The sequence below is a fragment of the Typopeltis vanoorti genome, chromosome 6 (assembly GCF_054136105.1).
Source record: "Typopeltis vanoorti isolate ZY-2024b chromosome 6, IOZ_Tvanoo_1.0, whole genome shotgun sequence".
Lineage (NCBI taxonomy): Eukaryota > Metazoa > Arthropoda > Arachnida > Uropygi > Thelyphonidae > Typopeltis > Typopeltis vanoorti.
Window position 1 is genome coordinate 128,330,048 of NC_143554.1, and position 23,870 is coordinate 128,353,917.

At 36.2% G+C, this 23,870-nt stretch overlaps 1 protein-coding gene across 2 annotated transcripts in view; it reads right to left on the minus strand.

Annotated features, from left to right (window-relative positions):
* The window catches only part of LOC150105929 (Fanconi anemia group E protein-like), a 145,104-nt gene that overhangs the window by 89,502 nt on the left and 31,732 nt on the right, over positions 1-23,870 (minus strand). For both annotated transcript variants that reach the window (XM_090393693.1, XM_090393692.1), the window contains exon 3: positions 14,851-14,958. In XM_090393693.1, coding sequence (XP_090249819.1) covers positions 14,851-14,958 — 108 coding nt within the window. The remainder of the gene's footprint in view (positions 1-14,850; positions 14,959-23,870) is intronic.

The following is a 23,870-nucleotide window of genomic DNA, read 5'->3' on the forward strand; positions in this document are numbered from 1 at the left end:
TGCACGGATCTTTATCTTAAGTTCCCATGAAGATGGCAACGTGACGTTGCCGAAATATTGGAAAGTATATATTAAAGTTGATTTAATTTATATTTTTAGTGTACGCTGTTAATTCCTTAAGTGTTCAGTTATTATGTTTAACCAGCGTATAAGCCTTTCTACAAGAACAACATGATATAACATTGTTAATAATCATATTAGCTGTGCTAGTTACTTTAAAATTCTTACTGGCTGTGCCATTTATGTTAATGTAAAAAGACTGTTTTTTTTTTTTTTTTTTTTATATCAAGTGTTAGGTAAATATACAAGAGTTCAATCTGACTGGTGCAGCAACGACTTAACTATTATATTTAGAATCCAGGAAATAATTGACTCCAGACCAAATTTTAAAAAAATACATAAACACATGGAAAATATAACTGAATTAATATCAATAAAAAATATAAAACCATTTGGATTCAAGGCATTCTAAAAAAAAAACTACACTTTGAGATCTATCTTTACAGGATAAAGTCATTCTCTTTCTCTCTGACTCATGCTATTAATGGTTTGCTTCACATGTACTTAATCATTCTATCAGACTGAACATTTTGTTTTCATAACAAATTCTTACAAATAGAGTTATGTTCTTTATTAGGCCCTTTTCTCAAAATATAAAACTTAACTTCTATTGGACTATTAGGGATCGCCAAAGTATTGCTTAACCAAAAGGATAACACAAGTAAGCTGAAAGCTCTATTGTTAGATCGGGCTACTTACCTCCCTATCGAGTACAATCCCACCAACTCACAAATTAGAAAACTCCACAGGCTCCTTAAGAAGGTCACTTCTTGGCCTGTGGAAATCACTAACAAATTAAAACAATTTAACTCCATATCCCCCCGTATTTATGGACTTCCAAATATACATAAGGAAAATGTGCCATTACATCCCATAGTGGATGGCATTGATTCCCCCACATACAAACTAGCTAAACATTTGGCCAAAGCTCTCACACACTATACTAGAACACCACCTTCACACACAAAAAACTCAACCCACTTCAAAGCCAGCATAGAAAACCTTACACTCAAACACACTGACGTAATGGTCAGTTTTGATGTCTCCTCCTTGTCCCACTCAAAGAATCCTTAGAGCTAATCGAAGCTAAATTTCCTCCCGATATCACAGCCCTATTTCAGTTCACAATGAACTTGGGCTATTTTGTTTGGCAAGGAAAATTCTACAAACAAATAGAGGGGACAGCCATGGGTTCTCCACTCTCCCCATCCTTGGCCAACTTTTATATGGAGACTTTTGAAGAGAAAGCTTTAAACTCTGCCCCACAAAAACCGGCCATTTGGCTTCACTATGTTGATGATGTGTTCGCTATTTGGCCACATGGCTCCGATACACTCCTCTCCTTCTTAACACACTTAAACAACCAACACCCCAGAATCAAATTTACCCTGGAAGAAGAAAAAAACAACTGCCCTCCTTTCTTAGACACACTAGTCACCTGCCAGCCTGATGGAACCTTGGTTTTCTCAGTCTATAGAAAACCCACCCATACAGGCAAATACATTCACCAACAATCCCATCACCCCTCCTTGCAACAACACGGAGTCATTAAGACACTAAACAACAGGGCTAAACTTCTGTTCAAATGATAATGCCCTAACCACAGAACTAAACCACATTCTGAACACTTTCTCAGCCAATGGCTACCCCCCCCAAAAAAAATATTGAAACCAATAAACCACAACTCCCCCCCCCTCACAACAAGGATTACTCTAAATCCATCACCATACCCTATATCCAAGACACCTCTGAAAAAATTACAAAAATCCTAAAAAAACATGACTTATTGTTACAGACCATATAAAAAATTGGCATCCCTACTAAAGATCCCCCCCCCCAGACCTACCTGGTGTATACCAGGTTCCTTGCAGCTGTAAGCTGTCCTACTTTGGCCAAACAGGCAGGACAGCTAATATCAGAATTTCAGAACACAAGGACTACATCCGGTTTCACCAATACAGCCACTTTGGTCTTGCAGACCATGCGCTGGATACCTGCCATAGAATACGGTGGAAGAAAGCCACGATAATACACTGTAGTAAATACAAATATGAAAGGCGTTTCATGGAATCAGCCTCAGTCCTAAGGAACAATCCAAACCTCAACAAATTTGGCTGCATGAGACTGCCTCAAATTTGGGAAACCTACATCAGAAGACCTTCAGCCCAATCGCTCAAGAATACCAACATTGTCCGCTAGGGGGCACCATCAGGACTTTAGGAGAAAGAATAGTTTCCCGCTTCTTCCTCATTTACCGTTGGTTGTGCCTGCCTGTACGTGTCTTGTTCTTAAGTTCCTGTGAAAATGGCAACGTGACGTTGCCGAAATATTGGAAGTGTATTAAAATTTATTTTAATGTATATCCTAGTTTACATTGTAATTTCCTTAAACTATTTAGGAAAGATGAAAGTTTAAATACAAACACCTTTTCAAAGAAAGTTGCGAAGCCCTTTTACATCGGCCAAATTTGAATCAAAATGATTGTCTCTCTCTCTCTCCCAAAAGTTTGGGAGATTCTTATCTTATGTAACCATCAAAGAAATAGTTTTTAAGAATTACACTGGCCAACAAAAAAAAATTTTTTTTCTGCTGATTATGATCTGACACTTGTTTTTTACTAATTTGGGTGTGCTGATTTCAAATATCAAACCCATTTTTCTCTATCACGACAGGTTTTCCCTCTATGGCATTTTCTTTTTGCTAATTTGTAAGTTTTTGATAGTTTTAAGGAGGCAGTACTATTTAGAGGATCAAAAAAAATCGATTTTTTAATATTATTTTCTGAAAGTATGTACTTTTAAAAACCTGTTCCTAACTTTTTATCAAGAAATTCGAACAATTCCCGAAGATATAGCCTATTATTCAAAGTGGCGTGCAGATCAGAATCAGAGCGCTCACCGCTCTCGCTTGTTGGTAAACGAATAAATGCGTAAGAACCTGCAACAGCACGTACTGGCGCTTTGAATGCGAGAGAGGCCGATAATTAGATACATAACTACTTAACAATATTCATTAAAAATTACAAAGAATATTTATAAAAAAATAAATGAATGCTATGAAAAAAAAAAAACAAATGAATGCTATGACGCATATAGCATTCATTTGTTTTAGGCAGTTGTCATCGCTTACTTTTCATCACCTAAATGTACTAGATCAGTTATCGGCCTCTCTCACATTCGAAGCGCCAATATGTGCCGTTGCAGGTTCTTACGCATTTATTCGTTTACTAAAAAGCAAGAGCGGTGAGTGCTCCGATTCTGATCTGCACACCGCACCGCTTTGAATAATAGGCTATATCTTCGGGAATTTTTCGAATTTCTTGATAAAAAGTTAGGAACAGATTTTTAAAAGTACTTACTTTCAGAAAATAATATTAAAAAATCGATTTTTTTGATCCTCTAAATAGTACTGCCTCCTTAAAACTATCAAAAACTTACAAATTATCAAAAAGAAAATGCCATAGAGGAAAAACCTGACGTGATAGAGAAAAATGGGTTTGATATTTGAAATCAGCACACCCAAATTAGTAAAAAACAAGTCTCATATAAAAGTCAGCAAAAATTGTGTTGGACTGTGTTATTTAGTAATTTTTATTAATATTAATTTCTAGCACGCAGCAACAATTTTTAATTGGTAATTTACCGACTGTTATGTACTTTGTATTCCATTCCTTTGAACTGTTTATTCTACACTGATGATGTACTGTTAATTTGAGTATGAAATAATTGTACCTTTATTTCATTAAAGTTAATTACTGTTTGTTATCGTTTAATTTATTATTTATATAATGTTCCATTTGTGTCATGTAACTATAGTGTTTTGCATTGCTTTTCTCTTAAAAACTTGCCACATGCCTTTTCAAGATCTACAAAATTTAAATACAATACAGATTCTTGTTGTATTCCCATGATTTCTCAACTATTTGTCTTAAAGTAAAAATCTGATCTTCATAACCTCTATTTGGTCTTACCCCAGATTGTTCTTCTCTAAGTCTCTCTTTCACAATTCTTCTCAGCCTCTTTTCAAGTATGCTTATTGTAAATCTTACCTAGAACACTTAGCAAGGAAATTTCTCTAATTCTCACACTGTTTTTATTTACTCCTTTATAGTCAGTAATATGAAATCGCTACTACAGTCATGTGGAATTCAAACCTCTGACCAGGCCTTCCAAATTATACAGTATAGCCAATGTAAAACTTTTTTATACTTTCATATTTCATATCTGGTTGAATATCATCTACTCCAGCTGCCTTTCAACATTTCAAGTTTTTGATGACATTTTCTAGTTCTAGTTCAAACTGAATTTTTTTTTCTATATCCATGATATCAATGCTCATTTCATTTGGAAATATTTGGAAGTAATAATAGTAGTCCCCCCCCCCCATCCTCAGATAATACTGAACTCTATATAATATGTTTTTTTCCTATACATACATACACCTATGATAAAAGTTAATTTATATATTAGGCACAGTAAGAGATTAACAACAATAACTACAATAATGAAATAGAACAATTATAACAATATACTGCAATAAAAGTTATATGAATGTGAATAAAATCTTAGCAACCTCAGCATACTTTTTTTTTTTTTTAATTATTTATTATTTTATGAAGTTGAGAACTCACCTTTTCATTTAAAAGAGAGTACTTTACGGCTTCTCTTTGGCATATCCGAAATGCCAGAATCACTACTCTTGCATTTTGGGGGCCATTATTAAGTAAAATAAGGGTTACTTAAACACAAGCACTGCGATACTCGATCTGATAACTGAAACAGCTACTAAGTGACTAATGGATGGGTGGCGTATACTGTACAGCTTGGATATGCTGGACAAAGGGGTGATTCACATCCCAGGCTGAGTAATGTGATGAAATCACGAGATTTCATCAACATTACTCAGAGTGGGTGCACAATTTAAAACTTATAAATTGTTTATTTCTGGAATTTTCCATTTAATATTTTCAGAATAGGGTTGACCATGGACAGCAGACCAGCAGATAAAGGGGAGGGGGAACTATGGTACTCTAGACATCTAGAATATCAGTTTTCACATCACCTTTATCATCTCTGATTCCTTTTACGGTACACTCATTCCTTTATTTCTAATCTTTTTCAATAGCTGTCAAACTTTTTGCTGTCTAGTAGGCCAATATTTTGTTCTTGCCAAAAGTCTTACCATGACTTTTGTTTAGCTAGATTTATATATTGCTTTTTTTTTTTCCTTTTTTTTTACATTTTTCTCTGTATTCTATCAGAGCATAAGATGACCCATTTGCCAGGAACTTTTGATATGCTTTTAACTTTATCATGACTGCCTCTAATTTCCTCAGTCCATCATGGAGTGATTTTTCTTTCCTTGGAAGACAACCTGACTACATTTTGTTTATATGTGTGTGTGTGTGTGTGTGTGTGTATACACCTAATCTAGCCATAAATACTGTAACAACTTGAACAGCACATAAACCTTTAATCCATCAGTAAATCATTTTCAGCTCTTTGTATATACAAACCACATGCACCACATGCACAATGTGCATATAGCAGCACTCAATGTCCACAGTATTGTAGGTGGAATGCACAATATCCAATGGAAACACTGCCAATGCTCACTCCAAATCCACCTTCAGGCTGGAGATGCAGGAGTATCGTTTCTTACAGGCTACTCTCTCAAGCTATGACCATAATTTGAAATCCAATGGATTCAAATTAGGACTTCCAGATGGCCAATCAGATGGTGACATGTGGTTGGACAGATTTGCCTCCAACCACTGTTGTATGGTCCTAGCCTTGTGTGCAGGGGCCGAGTTATGTGGAAAGGTCCACTGCCTACTGTGAAGCAAGGTGTTGTTCAAGGGTTGTACCACAGGTTCCAGCATAGCATTTTGATACACTTTGTCAGAGGTCTTGACCTCTTTCTCACAGAAATGCAACTTGGATACTCTCTGATACATCACTCCCACCAAACAAGTAGTGGACAACCAGTGAGAAAGTTGGCGATCCAGTTGCAGAGTGTGGAAGGCCATAGGATGGCAGTTTGCTAAGTAGATCCCCGTGCAAAACTGAATCAAATGCCTTTGAAATGTCAAGGCCAACCATGTGAATTCCTCTGAATTTTTCCAAGCTTGACTCTAGAGGTGGATGGTGAAAGGAAGAAGATCAGCTACAGATTGCAAGTGGCAGAATCTGTACTGCTGGTCACTGATTAGTTGGTAAGTCTCCCTAGGGTGGTACAAGAGTTGGTTGTTGATGACCTTCTCCAAAATTTTAGATAAAAGAGAAGTGGGAGATATTGGGCAGTAGTTCATTGGTTGACTTTTTATCACCTTTCTTTGGAATGGACTGGATGTGGGCCCCCCTTTCACGTTGTAAGGTAGATGCCATTTGAATAGGATACATGGAAGAGACAATATAGGATAGGTGTTATTTCTGGGTTTCAATTTTTTTTTTTTTTTTTTTTAACACAATAGGTGGGATACTGTCAGGATCAGATGCTTCGTTTGTGTTCAGGTTATTAAGGATTCTTTGGATTTCTTTCTGGCATAAAATTATGGGTGACGTGCTTTCTGGCTGAAAAAATAACTGTTTTTCTTTAGGATCTGCCAACGAGTAAGTCTGAGTCTTGTTTTCAAACTCTTAAATTTTCTTGAATAATATTTGTGGGAGTCCACAGTTCACTGTGAATGTCACTCAACTTTTGCTCTTTTTAAAACTTTCTTACGCACTTTTCTTTCAACACATTTTGTTTAGAGCAGGATAAAATTGAATATCATATTCAATTTTATCCTGCTCTAAACAAAATGGTGACCATTTACTATTTTAAATCCTCTGTATATTCTTATGCCATGAGCCAGTGTGAAAATATCTGTCAACAATAACATACCCAATTATTATTATTATTATTACGGGTATCTCCATGGAGTCAGTAGACTCATCGCGGGAGACCCAAACTAGCAAAACAATATCTGTCATATCTCTTCTTGAATTCATTTACAGACGAAGAGCTCACAACTAAGTCAGGCAATGAATTCCACTCATTCACCACCCTCCAGGCAAAAAACCTTGTTCTGACAACTTTGTTAACCACACTCTTCTTTAATTTCCAGAGATGACCTCTTGTTCTTCCATCACTTTCACACAGCTGAAACATTTCCCCTGCATCAATCCTATAAAAACCTTTTAGTAATTTGAATGTTTCTATCATATCCCCTCTTCTTCGCCTATCAACCAATCTCTGCAATCCACAAGCTCTCAATCTATCAATGTAGGGAGCATTTTTTATATCACTCACCAACTTGGTCACTCTTCTCTGAACCCTCTCCACAGCCTCCTCATCTCCAAGGAATCCAGGTGACCAGACCTGAGCACAGTAATCCAAATGTGGAAGTATCAATGCTTTATAAAGGGGAATAATAACCTCTTTATCTCTGGATGTCAGTGTGTTCCTCAACAACCAAGTAATCCTATGTGCAATCTTGGACACCTTAGCAATGTGTCCTCTGAACTTCATCTCCCTATCTACCAATACCCCTAAGTCCCTAGCCTCATCAATCTCTTGGAGTACCTTTCCATCGATGTAGTACACAGCTGGTAATCTTTTAATCCCAAAATGCATGACTTTACACTTTTCCACATTGAACTGACATTCATTTTCTTTTGCCCATTTTACCAGCTTATTTAAATCCTCCTGCAAACTTTCAACATCAGCTTGATTTTTTATTGCACTACACAACTTTGCATCATCAGCAAACAACTGAATATCTCCCTTTAAGCCGTTTCCTATATCATTTATATACAAATTAAACAACATTGGCCCAAGCACAGAGCCCTGAGGCACACCACTGGTCACCTGCCTCATTCTGGACTCGGCTCCTCCATACACCACCTTATGGTATCTCTCCCTGAGCCATTCTCCTATCCATATCACCAATTTAATATCCATTCCCATCTGCTCCAATTTGCGTAACAGTGTTCTATGGGGTATCCTGTCAAAAGCCTTAGCAAAATCCAGAAGTACCACTGTGTAGCCAGTTCCTTTGTCCAACTCAGATGTTATTCTATTATGAATAGTTAATAGATTGCTAAGGCAGGATCTACCTTTAACAAAACCATGTTGGCCTCTATAGAGTATCATATCCTGATCCACCCATTCTTGAATTTTGTCTTTAACCAACTTTTCCAATACTTTTACCACTACTCCTGAGATGGTGATTGGTCTGTAATTCAATACCGCAGTTTTAGAGCCACCCTTATGCAAAGGAACCACTTTGCCTAACTTCCACTCCCTAGGGACCATACCAAAGTTCAAACTTAAGTTAAATATCCAGGTGAGAGGGGTTGACAATTCATTTGCACATTCACGCAACACCCGAGCTGATATTCCATCTAAGCCTACCGCAGTGTTTGCATTTAAGTTTTGCAATATATTTAATACCTCTGATTCTTTAGCTTCAATTCTCACATTAGGTATTGCTGTAGGTATAGAGATATCCTCACTTGGGTGATAGACTTTTGAAAAGTGATCACTCAGTAACTCGACTATTACATCTGATTTTGTCACCTCAATACCATCAGCACCCACTAAGGTTATCCTTCCGAAGTCATTCTTCCTCTTACTTGCCACATAGCGGAAGAACTCTTTGGGATTACCCTTGATCTCTTTGGCTAAGGTCTTCTCATAATCTGATTTAGCTTTTCTTACTATGCTGGTAACTTTCCTAGCTTGAGCCTTGTACTGCTCATGGGTGTCCTGATCGCCTTTCTCCTTGTAAATTCTCCATAACATTTTCTTTTTTTGCAGTTCAAGCTTGATACTACTGCTCATCCATCTAATGCCTGCCTTGTTTGACCTCCTAACCATGGGGACACAATCTGATATTGCTTTCCTCAGATACCCGCTGATTTTATCCCAAGCACTGCTAACATCTTTCCCTTGCAATATGTTCTGCCATGGGATGGCTGCAAGCTCACTCCGAAGCTTGTTATAATTGCCTAACCTGTAGTTCCGTACATACCCCTTCTTAATAGAAAAATCCACAGATTTTGCAACCTCCCAAGTCAATACCACATGATCGCTTTCACCAACTGGAGGTAACGAGGACACCTTACTTATGCATATAACCTCTGAACCAATAACCAGGTCCAACACTCTCACACCACGTGTCCCTTCAGTTACGTGCTGTTTCAAGTAATTATCTCGTAGAAGATGTATGAATTCCATTTCCTTTTTGCTACGTGATATTTCCTCCTTCCAATTGATATCACCGTAATTAAAATCCCCCATAATAATCACCAAGCCTTCACTCATTGCACTAAGTTGCTGATGCATGAATTCAATATCTCCCCCCGTACTCCCTGGCCTATAGCAGCATCCAACTGTATATTTGGTTGCGTTGGTCGCTATTTCGCACCAGACTGCCTCAAATGAACTCTTATTCACATGTCTATCATCATGATATACTACTTTCTTTGGCTGCAACACATCAGCTATCATCAACAGTACTCCTCCCCCTGTTCTATCTTCTCTATCCTCCCTGAAAATAGTGTACCCATCACATTCAATTCCAGTGACCACATCTTCTGCTGACAGCCAAGTTTCACTAATGCCTACAACTTTTGGTGAGATTTCACTGACTAATGCCAAAAATTCTTCTCTCTTATTTCGAATGCTTCTAGCATTGGTATACAAAAATTGCAGATTCCCTCTAGATCTTGTACCGGCTTTAGAACTGATATATAAGTCATTAACTACCGTAGTCCTATGCCGATTTTTATCCCCTCTCTTCTGCAATTTATTCAGCCTATAAGGATCAATAAATACACAATCAGTGCTAAAGTTTCTCTCTCTTACACTCAACCTTTTCAATATTAGTTTCCCTGCCCAATAACTTCAACCTGTTCAGAAAACAATAACTTCTTCAATCGCTTATGTCCTTCCATGTTAAGATGCAGTCCATCTCTAGCATACAACTGCCTTTTTCCTTCAAACACACTCCAAACATCAACAAACTCCAGACCTCTTTTTCTGCACATTCTTGCAATCATATCATTCATTATCATTGCTCGTCTACTTAACTCGTAATTGTCAAAACGAGGCAGCACACACACTATTCTCCCATTGACACTTTTCCTCTTCACAATATCTAATAATGTTCTTAAATCTTTTCCTACCCGATTTATACTACCTCTCAGGTCATTCGTACCCACCATAACTATCATCTTGTCTGCTTCATGCCCTCTCTTTATTGCTAAAGCCACTCTTTCTATTGTACCATCAGCCAAGCACTCCTCATGCATACCACTCTCCATACCCTTAATCATAGAATCACCATATATTTTACTACTCTTAACTTCATTCAAGTCCACACTCATGGACTCATTCTCTACACTATTCAGCATGACTCTCCCAGCTTCATTACTCAACTCTCTATTACTTACCCCCCCACTCTCACTACATGTCATTTCTTCTAGGCCACTTGTGGTTTTATTATATTGGCTCACAATCACTCCCATACTATTTATTACTGAATCATTCACCAAAGACTCACCCATATGTAATCCTGTTCTAGTTACTTCAGCTAAAGTAATCTCTATAGTCCTAATTTCTCTGTTTAACACATTAAACTCCGCTTTAACTTCCAGTATCTCCTTACCGATCACTTCCACTTCCTCATGAAGAAGATGAAGGTCATTTTTCATTTTCATAAACTCCCGCCGAAGTTCTTCCGCTATGGTCCCGATGTCAGCTTCCATTCCTAAACGCTCCAGCCTATCCCGACACTTCTCACATACGTCGACATTTTCGTTCTTTTCATTTTGCCAGACCGACCACAGATCCTTCACATTTTTCGGTGCATACATATAGCAGTTTCCGCAACGCATCCATTGCGAAAAATCCAACGCTGAGCCGGCCTTTCTTGTAGTAGTAGAAGTCCTGCGCGCCGCTGACGTACGTTTCTTGTTGGACGCCATCTTTACACGTTGATATAGTGAAACAAACGGCAGTGAAAACACAATATATACAACACAGTTCTAAACAATAATACCACTGAAGGACACTTGTTTCTAACCGATACACAATTGCAGCACAATTTGTGACAAAAAGCCACACTGTATTTAACTTTAAAAACACGTTTTCTAGACTAGCTAAACTCGACCGCCACATTTACCAAGGACACTAGCGCCACTCAATGAGACCTTTCTTATTTCTTGTGTCTTCTCTCCATGTAAATTTGTGCATATATGTGTTGGAACATGAAGTAAGTAGTGACTACTCCATGACCTAAATAGAAATCTAGCAGGTAATTACCATTATTATTACTTTGGCTCTTTACTCCAAATTTCCCCCCCCAAAAAAAATTTTGTCTGTTAATCATTTCCTACCCTGCTGTTTATATCTCCAACAAGACTAATTTTTTCTTTTTCTTTTAGTCAGTTGCTTCTCTAATGTCTCAAAAAATTCCTACACTTCTTCCTTAGTTTGGGACCATGGACAAAAATAATTCTCAAATATGATGTTTGTTCACATCACTCTACTTGATAGCGCCTGTCATTCAAGAAGATTATCCTCATAGCTAGTGTTGAATACTATAGTTATTTCTTTTCCCTGATTATTATCGTCTGAATAAGTTGTATATTTTGCTTAGTTTTTGTTTTTGCACTGTTTTTGTCTTTTTTTTTTTTCATTGACACCTATTTTATATACTGAAAGGCTTAGGTGTTGTTGATTATTCATACCCATGCTTCACAGTATTAACACCACAGATAAAAAAAATAAAATAAAATAAATAATTTATTGGAACTCACTAATATTTTGCTGGTTTTCTAACCAGCATCTTCAGAGAGCACAAACAGTAACTGTGTCAAGACACTCAACTAAAGCATTAGAAACAATTCAAATGTAACCAAAACAAAACATCTGATCCAATGGCATAAGTCCTTGAGCTCAATTTCAAAGGCTTTGTAACACCTTTTTAAGCCAATAGCTTCACAGCCCATATAGAATTAAAATATTGTATGCCCCCATCCATCCCTCCTGCAACCAACACACAGGATCACAGCAAAACTATTCCATCAGAAAAGATAGCTAAAGTTCTTTACAAATATGATATTTATACCACATTCAAACCATTCTTTAAGCTTGCTACCTTCACCCATTCTCCCAAAGATTAACTTCATCCTGGAGTGCAAAGTTCCTTGTGCCTGCAGTTTACCTATTTTGGACAGACTGTTTGTTAGATCAGTTAATATCTGCCTTGACGAACACAGAAATATATGCGATCATTGGCATGGCATGTTAGGACTGATAGACTGTGCTCTGGATACTCCGTCATACAGAATTAAATGGAATAAGACACCACTATTACATAGAAGTGCCTATAGGTCTGAGAAACTATTTTATTTTTAGAATCAGCATCGGCTATGAAGCATTCCTCCAACCTCAAGAAATATGACTGCATTAATTTGCCAAAGATCTGAGAAATAGTCATTCTGAAACAATATAATAAGATGCCTCTAAAAGTTATCTTGCTAGAGAGGGTTGCCTCATTAGGATCTTAGTTTTGTTTCAGTTACCATTTTAATAATCGTTGCCAATGCTTTGGTTGAGTGCCCCTTGTGCTTCTTACAGTTATTTGTGGATAAGAATATGTAGATGTCTCCTCCCATTTATCTAGCTTTGACCCTTGAGCAACCTCAGAAGAAACAATCAAATTCCTAGTATGTGCCTTTATGAAGTGTACAAGATACTACTAGAGAAATCAGCATATTGACTAATTTCTTTCTTATTCCATGTATATTTATCAATTGACACACCTCCATACCAGCTTTGCTTATTCTACTGTTTATTTCCATATTTAATTTGCCATCTTAACTAAAAATTGTGACTAAGCAACTGAAATATTTTACTTATTCTATACATCCCTATTCTATGTATCCCTTACTTAACGCGATGAAATTAACTGTGACAATCCCTTTATATACGTGGCAAGAGTTTTAATTAACGTGCCTTTAAATTTAGCAAAATTCCATAGCAAATACGACATCATTGCTACAAACCATGGACATGGGCATACTTTCAAAGCCTATTTTCTTAAAAAGACGTTCTCAATGGCAGTAGAAACAACAACTGGAGAAAATGCGATTAAGATCCAAGAATTTTGGAAAAATTTTAACATTAAACACACAATTGAAAACATTCATGATGAGTGGGAGCAAGTATGGTGAATACCTTGGTTTTGATGCAGAAGATGTTAAAGAATTATAAATTTAGTTTAATCTTTTATCCAAGTATAAACAAACAAAGTTTGTGACTAAAGTATCTTCAGGACTGAGGCAACTCGTGGTAAAGGTGGACCAAGCTCTCATCACTCCTTGTCTTAGTATAATATAATATAAAAAACTTTCAATATCTAAATCCAGAGTAATTTAATAATAAGGTGAGACACCTTTTGGCAACTAGTATAGGTAAATATGACTTCTCCATTGCTTCCACCTTAGTATCACCAATCTCTGGGTCTGGCTCCCACTGATGAGACCTCAATAAAGGTTGAAACCAGTCTGGGTAGTGGCCCTTCCCTTAATGCATAACATTATACATGTCTGCAAGGAGATGTGCTTGGTATTATGGGAGATACTAAGACAAGGAGTAATGAGAGCTTGATCCACCTTCACCATGAGTTGCTTGAGTCATGAAGATACTTTAGGTGCAAACTTGGTTTGCTTGCACTTGGATAAAGGATTAAACTAAATTTATTATAGTCTAACCAAGTGGGGAAAAACTTTCAAAAAGTTAAAGAATTATCGGATTCAAATTCAAAGGATTTCAGTGACAAAGATCTTCTTGAAATTGAACAACAACGCACATATGAAGACATCGAACAAATGGAATGTGAAGATGAAGTTCCAAAGGAGATAACGATCAAAAAATTGGATGGAATATTTCGCAGTTTAGAATTGCTTAAGCAGCAATTAATGGATCCAGATGTTAATCTAAGAATGCTTGTTTGTGAAGGTCTAGAGAGTCATTTTTATTGTTATTGAAGAAAAAATGCTTCTAAGAAAAAAACTAAAACGACTATTGATAACTTTTTTGATAAAAAAGTGCAGTAACTAATGTAGGTACAAGCATTTATTAAACATTTACTTTGCATTCATTTTTTATCTTTCCTAAAAGAGTACCATATAAACTGAATTATTAATACGGTAATGTAATCGATCATGGATGAATTGCAGTTGTTACCATTGATTATTATATTTGATTAACGCAATTTTGATATATGCGGTAACATCGAGGGATTAATTAATCGCGTTAATCAAGGGATACCTGTATGTTCTCCATTGAGAATACAAATAATGTTTTCCATTTTCAGTTTTTGTATTTGTTGATTATCTTCATGTCAAATTTGTTACAACAATTATTCAATTTAGTTAAAGAATACCCATGTCTTCAATCAGATTTATACTGCAATATCATAAAGAAATGTTTTATCATCAAGCTATGCTTGGCTCACAAGTAAGATGCCACCATTTCTAATTTTTCAGCATTTGAGTCAAACTTGTGTTACAAAAATGCGAAGTCACATTCAATAAGTGAGTGTGTCAGAAAAGTGATTAACAAAATAAATATCAGACATAAAACCCTCTGTAAAATTTTGATTCTTTTAATTCTTCTGAATTTAAATAAAGAAACCAATACTTTATTGTGATACATATACAAAACTAGTTAACAAATGAATCACTCTGGGTAAGATTAATACCATTTCACATTGAGCATAACATTTACACATACCTGATTGAAAGAAATTGCTGATAAAATGGCAAAGTCCTTCATAAGCTCTGTATCTTGCATTCCAACATAATTGTTATGCAATTTTTCTTTCACTCTGGAAATGCAGTCCTATTAAATGACAGGTAGAAAAAAAAAAAAAAAACATAGACACACACTGTTCAATATTTAAAAGCGATACTGTATAATCAACATAATTGTAAATATTTTCTTAAGAAAAAGTGGTTCACAACAAAAGCTTCAATTCACAGATGATATATATATATATATATACACACTTCGCCAGATATTTTCAGAAGTATTTGACAGCATGTCAACTTGATATTCAAACTAAAGGAGATGGGGATGGAAAAAAAAAAAGTTTAGTGAACTGGATTGGCTGGACTTAGGAAAGAAGACAAGGGGTGATGCAACATTCTGTACCTTCTTGGATTGCTGATGTTATATCACTTCAGGATATGAAGAGTCAAAAACAATGCAGAGAAATGATTCGTATTAACAGTTCAATATTGTTAATTGAATAGTTTTACAATATGGAATATAGAGGTGGAATTCCTTGTCCTATTTAATATATCACTTCCGGACAGGAGCAAACGAAGAAACTACAGAAAGTGATGATGTGTATGTGGATGGAATGAGAGAAAGAAGAAATATATATATATATATATATATATATATATATATATTTTTTTTTTTTTTTTTGAATAATTGGAGGTTATAGTCTGGGGAGTATTTCATGGGAAATGCTTTTTCCAGTAAACAAGGGTACATGGAATGAAAGATGAAAGGAGTATAAGGTTCACTGAGTTGGGAAAGCAGTTGATTGTAAATAGATGTTGAGTAGTTGTTGTTTGTATTATTGCAAGTATAAGAGAAATTGGGAGGGGGGGACGATGGAAGTTCTGAATAGTACACCCATGTGGCACAATACTAAAGGAGGTGAAAAAGATTTCGTTTTAATGGTGACAGCTCAAGGAACTTAAATTCAGGAGACAGTGGAGGTATTGCAAAACTGATGGAAGTTTTTTCACTTGACTATGCTACCAATTATATATTTGGTTTAATCCTCTATCCAAGTTTAAGCAAACGATGTTTGCTCCTGAAGTATTTTCAGGACTGGGGCAAATTGTGGTAAAAGTGGTATAAGTTCTGATCACTTGCTTTAGTATCCCATAATGCAAAGCACATCTCCTTGTGGACATGTATAATGCTATGCATTAAGGGAAGGGTCACTACCCAGATCGGTTTCGACCTTTATTGAGGTCTCATCAGTGGGAGCCAGACCCAGAGGTGGTGATACTAAGGTGGAAGTAATGCAGAAGTCATTGTGCAAGCAAACTACGAGTTGCCCCAGTCCTGAAAATACTTCAGGTGCAAAATTTGTTTGCTTACACTTGGATAAAGGATTATACCAAATATATAATTGGTAGCATAGCCAAGTGAAAAAACTTCCATCAACTATCTCTAATCTGGAGAATTTAAATAACAAGGTGTTGGCATCTTTTGGCAACTGGTATATATGGTAATATGACTTCTGCATTACTTCCACCTTAGTATCACCACCTCTGGGTCTGACTCCCACTGACGAGACCTCAATTAAGGTTGAAACTGGTCTGGGTAGTGACCCTTCCCTTAATGAATAGCATTATACATCTCCACAAGGAGATGTGCTTTGCATTATGGGATACTAAGGCAAGTAATCAGAACTTATACCACCTTTACCACGAGTTGCCCCAGTCCTGAAAATACTTCAGGTGTAAACTTTGTTTGCTTACACTTGGATAAAGGATTAAACCAAATATATATATTGCAAAACTGTTAAATAGTAATGAGGAAGACATTAAGAAATAAAAAAAAATAAATAAAATAAAATAAGGTGTTACAAATTCAGTGTATATTTTGATCAGAGATGGAAAAAAAGATAGCCTATTTTGTGGCTGAACATTTTTAAGAGCCAACGAGACAGTAAATATAAGCAGAAGAGCTTCATAGAGAGGAAGATGGGAGAAGATATGACAAATGAATAAATTCCTATTACCAATCTATGCTGTTATATCACATCTCACATTTATAAGATGATATGACAGATGGCAATCCCAACTACAAAAGATTATAAACCTATCCTAGTCATAATATAGGTGGATCAAAGGCTAGATAATCTAGAATTCTTGCTCTAAAGGTCAAATATGGCACTTTTCAAGCCATTCAAAGTTCCATATATACAGAATGGTAATCCTACACACAGGGCCGTACTTTTACTGAGGTGATCAGGGCCTTGTCCCCATCCATCTCAACATTGTTTGGTGCCCTTGAATTAGCTCAAATTTTTGCCCACTCCCCACCCCACTCCAGAACCTCATGCACCTGTGCATAAATATGGTCCTGCTTACATAAGACAATGATAATCATTTACCACCAAAAATATTAACAAACATTCTAGATGAAGAAGCTATGGCCTGCAGGCTAGAAAGACTATCTACTAAGCCATCCTAGTTGGCTAAGCATAGTGACAGTGATATTAGGGTAGATTTCCTATGATAGATCTTGTAATTTAATGGATGCCTGATAAGATCTACACCATGCTGGTGTCAGTCTGCTTTCTAAGAATCAATCTTGAGACTACAATGCTGAAGCTGATATGGCAGATACAAAGTATTTAACTCCAACATTGTCTATTCAAGTTGTTGCATCTCAAATCAGTTCTGGCATAGAATTCTACTCCCATGTCAGAGAAAGAGAAAAGCCCAAAATCTCCTTAAAAACTCTCCATTCTATCCAAAGGAGAAGCAATCACACCAGTGATGATCCTTTGTCTTCTGAACATTGCATACCTCTATAATTCACTGTCCTCAAAACACATTAAAACAAATTATAATTGACAAGAAATTATATTCTTGTTTTAATCCTTTACTGAAGTGTGAGTAAGGAAAGTTTGTGCATAAAGTATCTTAACAACTAGACAATTTGCATACAGAGACTACATAGAGGTCGACTAGTATCTCATGATGCACAGCACATCCATTTTCAGATGGGTACACTATTCATGCATTTTACCCAAGCATTATGGAAAGTCACAGCATGGTCTTGACCTTTAGTGAGGTTTCATCAGTGGGAGCTTAACCTGAACTAAATCAATGCAGAAGTCATATTTTCTATATACAAGTAGCAAAATTGTGCATCACCACATCATTAAAATACTCTAGATGAGAGACTTTCATGGCAAGTTTTTTTTTTGCATGGTTAGAAAGTAAACTATTCTTAAGAAATTACATTCTTGTTTTAATCCTTTACCCTAGTGTGAGTAAGGGTAAAGGATTACCCTGTTTACATGTGAAGTATCTTCATGACTAGGTACTTAAGATAATGAGCAGAAACAGATCAAAACCAATTTCCAGTTAAATTCAAACTCACTGGGCTATGTATCCTCTGTATTCATCTCTGCTACTTCTGTCATGTGAACAGGTTCCTGCCAATGACAGTTTCAAAAAACTCAACTGTGCTCTGAATACACTTTGATAAATTAAAACAGCCAATAGATTCAAATGTGTCATCACTGAATGTCTTTGAAAACAGCCAAATACAAGGCAATGAAGTAGCAACCAACAACTAACAAAAGGATAATAGCAACCAACTGCCTTCGTTGAATAGTCATGTGATTAACCTTTCAAGCCATGCCATGTGAATCTTGATACTTGGTAAAGGCCAAAACTTTGCTGTGACACCCAGGACAGTCAGCAAATTATTTTATATCTTCTTCTTCTCTCTTCCATCATCTATGTGGATGATGATGAGGCCGAATGAAATCTTTCCACTTCTGTCTGTCCCAGGGGAGTCCGAACAATTCTGTCCAGTTTGGTGTCGCTTGCTGTGATTTGGATTTCAGGTCCACTTTTATTTGTCTATCCATCTAATTCTGGGCCGTCCTTTGGATCATTTACCTTCCATCATTATATTCAGGGCTTTAGATGGTAGTCTTTCTGTTTCCATTCTGGTCACATGGCCAAACCATCGCAGTCTTCTTTCTTGGATTTTGTCTATTATTGTTATTTCTTGTTTTAGTCATTTCCTTATGTCTTTGTTTCTTAGTCGATCCAGCAGAGATACTCCAAGTAATCTTCTTAGCCAACTCATTACAGTAACTAATAATTTTTTCTCTTCAGCCTTTTTGCGATTCCAGCATTCACTTCGATAGAGGAGTATTGGGAGGACCATTGTTTCATAGATTCTTACTTTTGTTACTTGTTGATGTCTCTTGACCTCCATATTTTATTAAGTCGTCCAAAAGTTTGGGATGCTTGACTGATTAGTTTGTTTATATCTTTTATAATTTCACCATTGTACTCAATAACTCTTCCAAGGTAGGTGAAGTTTTCTACCTGCTATAGATTCTTACTATCAATTTCCAGATTGGTGCTTCTTTTTCCTATTTGCATAATTTTTGTTTTGTCTATCTTTATATTTAATTCAGATTTTATACACTCCTTTATTTTATCAGAAATTCGCTATAGATTTTCTTCTGTGCTTGCAAGTAATGCAATGGCGTCTGCAAATTTTAAATTTGTCACATTTTCCCCATATATTTTGATTCTGGAGTCTTCATTGTTTAAGGCCTTATTGGTTGCTTCTTCCAGTGTAAGATTTGAACAGGTCTGGTGACAAATTGCATCCCTGTCTTACTCCGCTCTCTGTGTGGAACCAGTTGGTTAAGGTGTCCTCTTGTTAGTACTGCACTTTCAGATTTCGCATACAGATTCTTTATTATTCTTATGGTTTTGTTGGGAATTCCAAATTCTTCCATAGTTCTCTTCTACGGATTGAATCAAATGCCTGACGAAAGTCTATGAAATTTATGTAGCAACTTTGGTTGTACTCTAGTGCCTTTTCTATTAGCTGTCTTAAGGTGAATAGTTGATCAATTGTGCTTTGCCCTGGTCTGAAACCGGCTTGTTCTTCTCCTAGTGCCAGTTCTATCATCTTCATCAAATTCCTGCCATGTACCCTCAAGGGGTGTATAGGATATGATAGTACTACATGAAAAATTTACATCATTACTAACTTCCTATCTACAATTTGTCTCCAAATCATTCTGTTACTTCTCAAGATTCCAGCATTACCAGATCTTATATTTCTGTCATCTAAGGCACTTTGTACCGTATCAATCCACCTATATCTTGGTCTTCCTCTGGGTCGTTTTCTTTCTAACTTGACAGAGAAGACTTGTTTTGCTAATCTTTCCTTGCCCATTCTATTTAAGTGGGCTATACCACCTGAGATTAGCTCTGCTAACGCATTCCTGGATGCTGACAATGTCAAGTTCTTTCCTAATATACTCGTTTTTAATAGGTTATTGGCATTGATACATTTGTTCAAGTCTCTAATCTTTCTCAGGACTCTCACATCTCGGGTCTCTAGTCTTTGGTCAAGTGTTTTACTTCTGACCCAGCTCTCAGATCCATAAGTTAAACTGGTTTGAACATTGTCTTCTATACAGCTAATTTTGTGTTCCGACTAATTTCTCTCTTATTCCATATGCATTTATTAAACTGACTTCCTACCATAGCAGCTTTGTTGATTCTGTTGTCTATTTCCATATTTAATTTACCATCTTCACTAAAAATAGTGCCAAAGTAGCTGAAATGTTTTACTTGTTCAACAGGTTCTCGGTTCGAAATGCAGTTGACATTTTCACCGATTCTGCCTATTTTCATTGTCTTTGTCTTTTTATTGCTGACCTTCATACCATATCTATTACAACAGTTATTCAATTTAGTCAGGGAATCTTGCAAACTTGTAGGGGATTTATTTATAAGTATAATATCATCCATAAAGCAAAGAGCTGACATTAACATCTCCAATTTTGATATAATATTTAATACCACTTTCCTTCATAATGTGATCCATATAGATAATGAATAACAGAGGGGATAATGTACATCCTTCTCTCACACCAGATTTAACATTAAACCATCTTCCTGTACTTCCTTCAATTCTAACTGCTCACCTACAACTGAGAGACTAAGTATTGCTTGATATAATGCTCCAGTGACACCATATAACTGTAGTGTATTGAACAGCTTCTCTCTTGGCACCTTGTCATATGCCTTTTCCAGATCGACAAAACTTAAACACAGATCTTTGTTATATTATCATGATTTCTCAAATATGTCGTAAAGTGAAAATCTGATCTTCACAACCTCTATGTGCCTGAGATCAACTTTTTCTTCACCAAGTTTTCTTTTACAATCCTTCTCATCCGTTTATCAATTATATTCGTTTAAATCTTACCAGGAACACTCAGTAGGGAAATACCTCTAATTCTCACATTCAGTTTTATTTCCCTGTTTATATATGGGTACTATGAGAGCTCTACTCCAATCATCGAGAATTCGTCTCTCTGTCCAGGCCTTCTGAACTATGCAGTGCAGCCACTGTAAGACTCTTATACCACCATACTTCAGCATTTCTGGTCAATATCATGTACTCCTGCTGCCTTTCCACATTTCAAGCCTTTGATGGCTTTTTCTACTTCAAGTATGAATATATATTCCTGACTGAATGGCTGTTAAGTGTTTTTTTTTTTTTTTATCACTGTGCTGTCATCACTGCTTGTTTCATTTAGCAATTTTTCAAATTAATTACTCCATACTTCAAGGATATCTTTTTCTCCAGTTTTCATCTTACCTTTATCATTTCTAACTCCTTTTACAGTACTCATTCCTCCATTTCTAAGCTTCTTCAACAACCTCCAGAATATTTTGCCACCTTCTTGATATTTATTTTCTATATTCTTGCCAAAGTCCTCCCATGACTTTTGTTTAGCTAGTTTTACACACTGTTTAGCTTTCTTACATTTGTCTCTGTATTCTCTAAGAGCATAAGCTGACTTATTTGTCAGGAGCTTTTGATATGCTTTCTTCTTTTCCTTCACTGCCTCTTTAACTTCCTGTGTTCACCATGGAGTTCTGATTTTTCTAGCCTTGCAAACAACCTCACCACATGCCTCTCTGGTTGAATCCACCAGGGTTTTCTTCAAGGCTTGCCACTGAATCTCCAAGGTTTGGTTCCTATTTTAAAACTCTTTCATTTTTTCTCCAATAATCTTTGTATATTTTAGTCTATCAGTTCACATCTGGGAGCTTCTCAACTTTTATTCTCTTCTTACATGTTCTTCTTTTCGATATGAAATTCAATTTTATCCTGATCAAGACTAAATAATGATCACTTCCAATTTTAAATCGTTTGTACACTCTGGTGTCCTGCACCAGGGAGAAAACATCACTATCAACAATAACACAGTCAATGAGACTTTTCTTATTCCTAGCCTCTTCTCTCCATGTGAATTTGCACACATTTTTATGTTGGAACATGGTGTTAGTAATAACTAGTCCATGTCCTGAGCAGAAATCCAACAGATATTTGCCATTATTATTAGCTTTACACTTTTCTCCAAATTTTCCCAAAATATTTTTGTATGTCTGACAATCATTTCCTAATCTGCTATTTAGATCTCCAACAAGGATCAACTTTTCCTTTTTCATTGTGTCAGCTGCTTTCTCTAAAGCCTCAAAAAATTCCTCCACTTCTACTTTAGTAGAACCTTCTGTGGGACCATACAAATAAGTCTCACTGTTCAGTTCCCCATTCTGATATTTGCCCACATCACTCTGCTTGAGACTGCCTGCCATTCAAGAAGATTAGTCTCATATTAGTGTTGAATACTATGGCCACTCCTTCTTTTCCTTGATTGTTATTGCCTGAATATAACATTTTGTGTTTATTGCTCAGAAAGATCTCACCATTTTTTGTCTTTTTTTTTTTGTTTCGGTCACCTCTATTATGTCGATCTGGTACTTATCTAATTCCTCAGTTAGCTCCATTTCTTTGCTATTCAGGCTTCTTATATTGATAGTACCGATCTTCAACACTGGTGTTTTAAGGTTTGTTCCAGTAGCTGACTTTTTGCTGTTCGCCCTGGTTCCCTAGCGAAAACAATGGGGGCCCTTGTTTAACCAGACAACGCCCCAACTGGCATGAAATTTTGTCATGTTGTACCATTATTTTGTATTTTGGTTTAAGCCAATAAGAATACAATTTGTTTGGCTAAATCCCAAATTGCCAGCCCATCCTCGTTCGTTTAGTATCCAGGTTGGGGTGTGTTTTAGGGTTACCCAACAGGGTGCACCACGAGAAGGTGAGGATTGGACATTAGGTCAGAAGCCCTGGTCGGTTCTCTGCATTCCTTTAAAGGCTATATTGAGGTCTCCTCTCAGTTATACAGCTTTGACCCTTAAGCACCTCGAGGTCATTTCTTGTAAACAAAATTAAGGACATCACACTTGATAAGTGATTTATTAGTCAGTTTTGATGTCTCTGCCCTTTTTATAAATGTCCCAATCAATGACACACAATTCTCTTTTACGGGACAAATTCCTGTTTGATATCATGGTGCTTTTTGCCAGTGTACTATGTTCTGATTACTTTGTGTGGCAAAAAGAAGGCACAGCTGTGGATTTGCTATTATCCCCCCCCCCCCTGTTAACTTTTATATGCAAACTTTTGAGCCATGTTTTGAGGCAGTTTAACCAACTGCCCTAATCTTAACAATAATGATGGTCTAAAAATCCCAAGAACATGGATGGCACTTATTCTACCCAAGCATAATCTTTTGTTTTAAGAGTTCATTATAAATTATAATCAAGACTATAGTAATCCAGGATCTTATCCTTAATATAAACACTAATGTTAAATTATTAATTTAACATAAATTAATGCTGTATTAAAAGCATTAATATGAATTTGTTCTCTGACCACATTATAAATAAATAGGATATAGCTTTAATATAATTTTTTTTTTTTTTTTAGAGGTCAGGCTATTAGAATAATGATTGATCAAATCAATCACTTTAGCATACTGTTTGAAATGTAATGTAACTTGTGTGTATGCACACACACACTCACTCCAGATGATGACCTTAATATGAAGGTCAAAATGTTAGGAAATTAAAATAATTATTCTTAACATG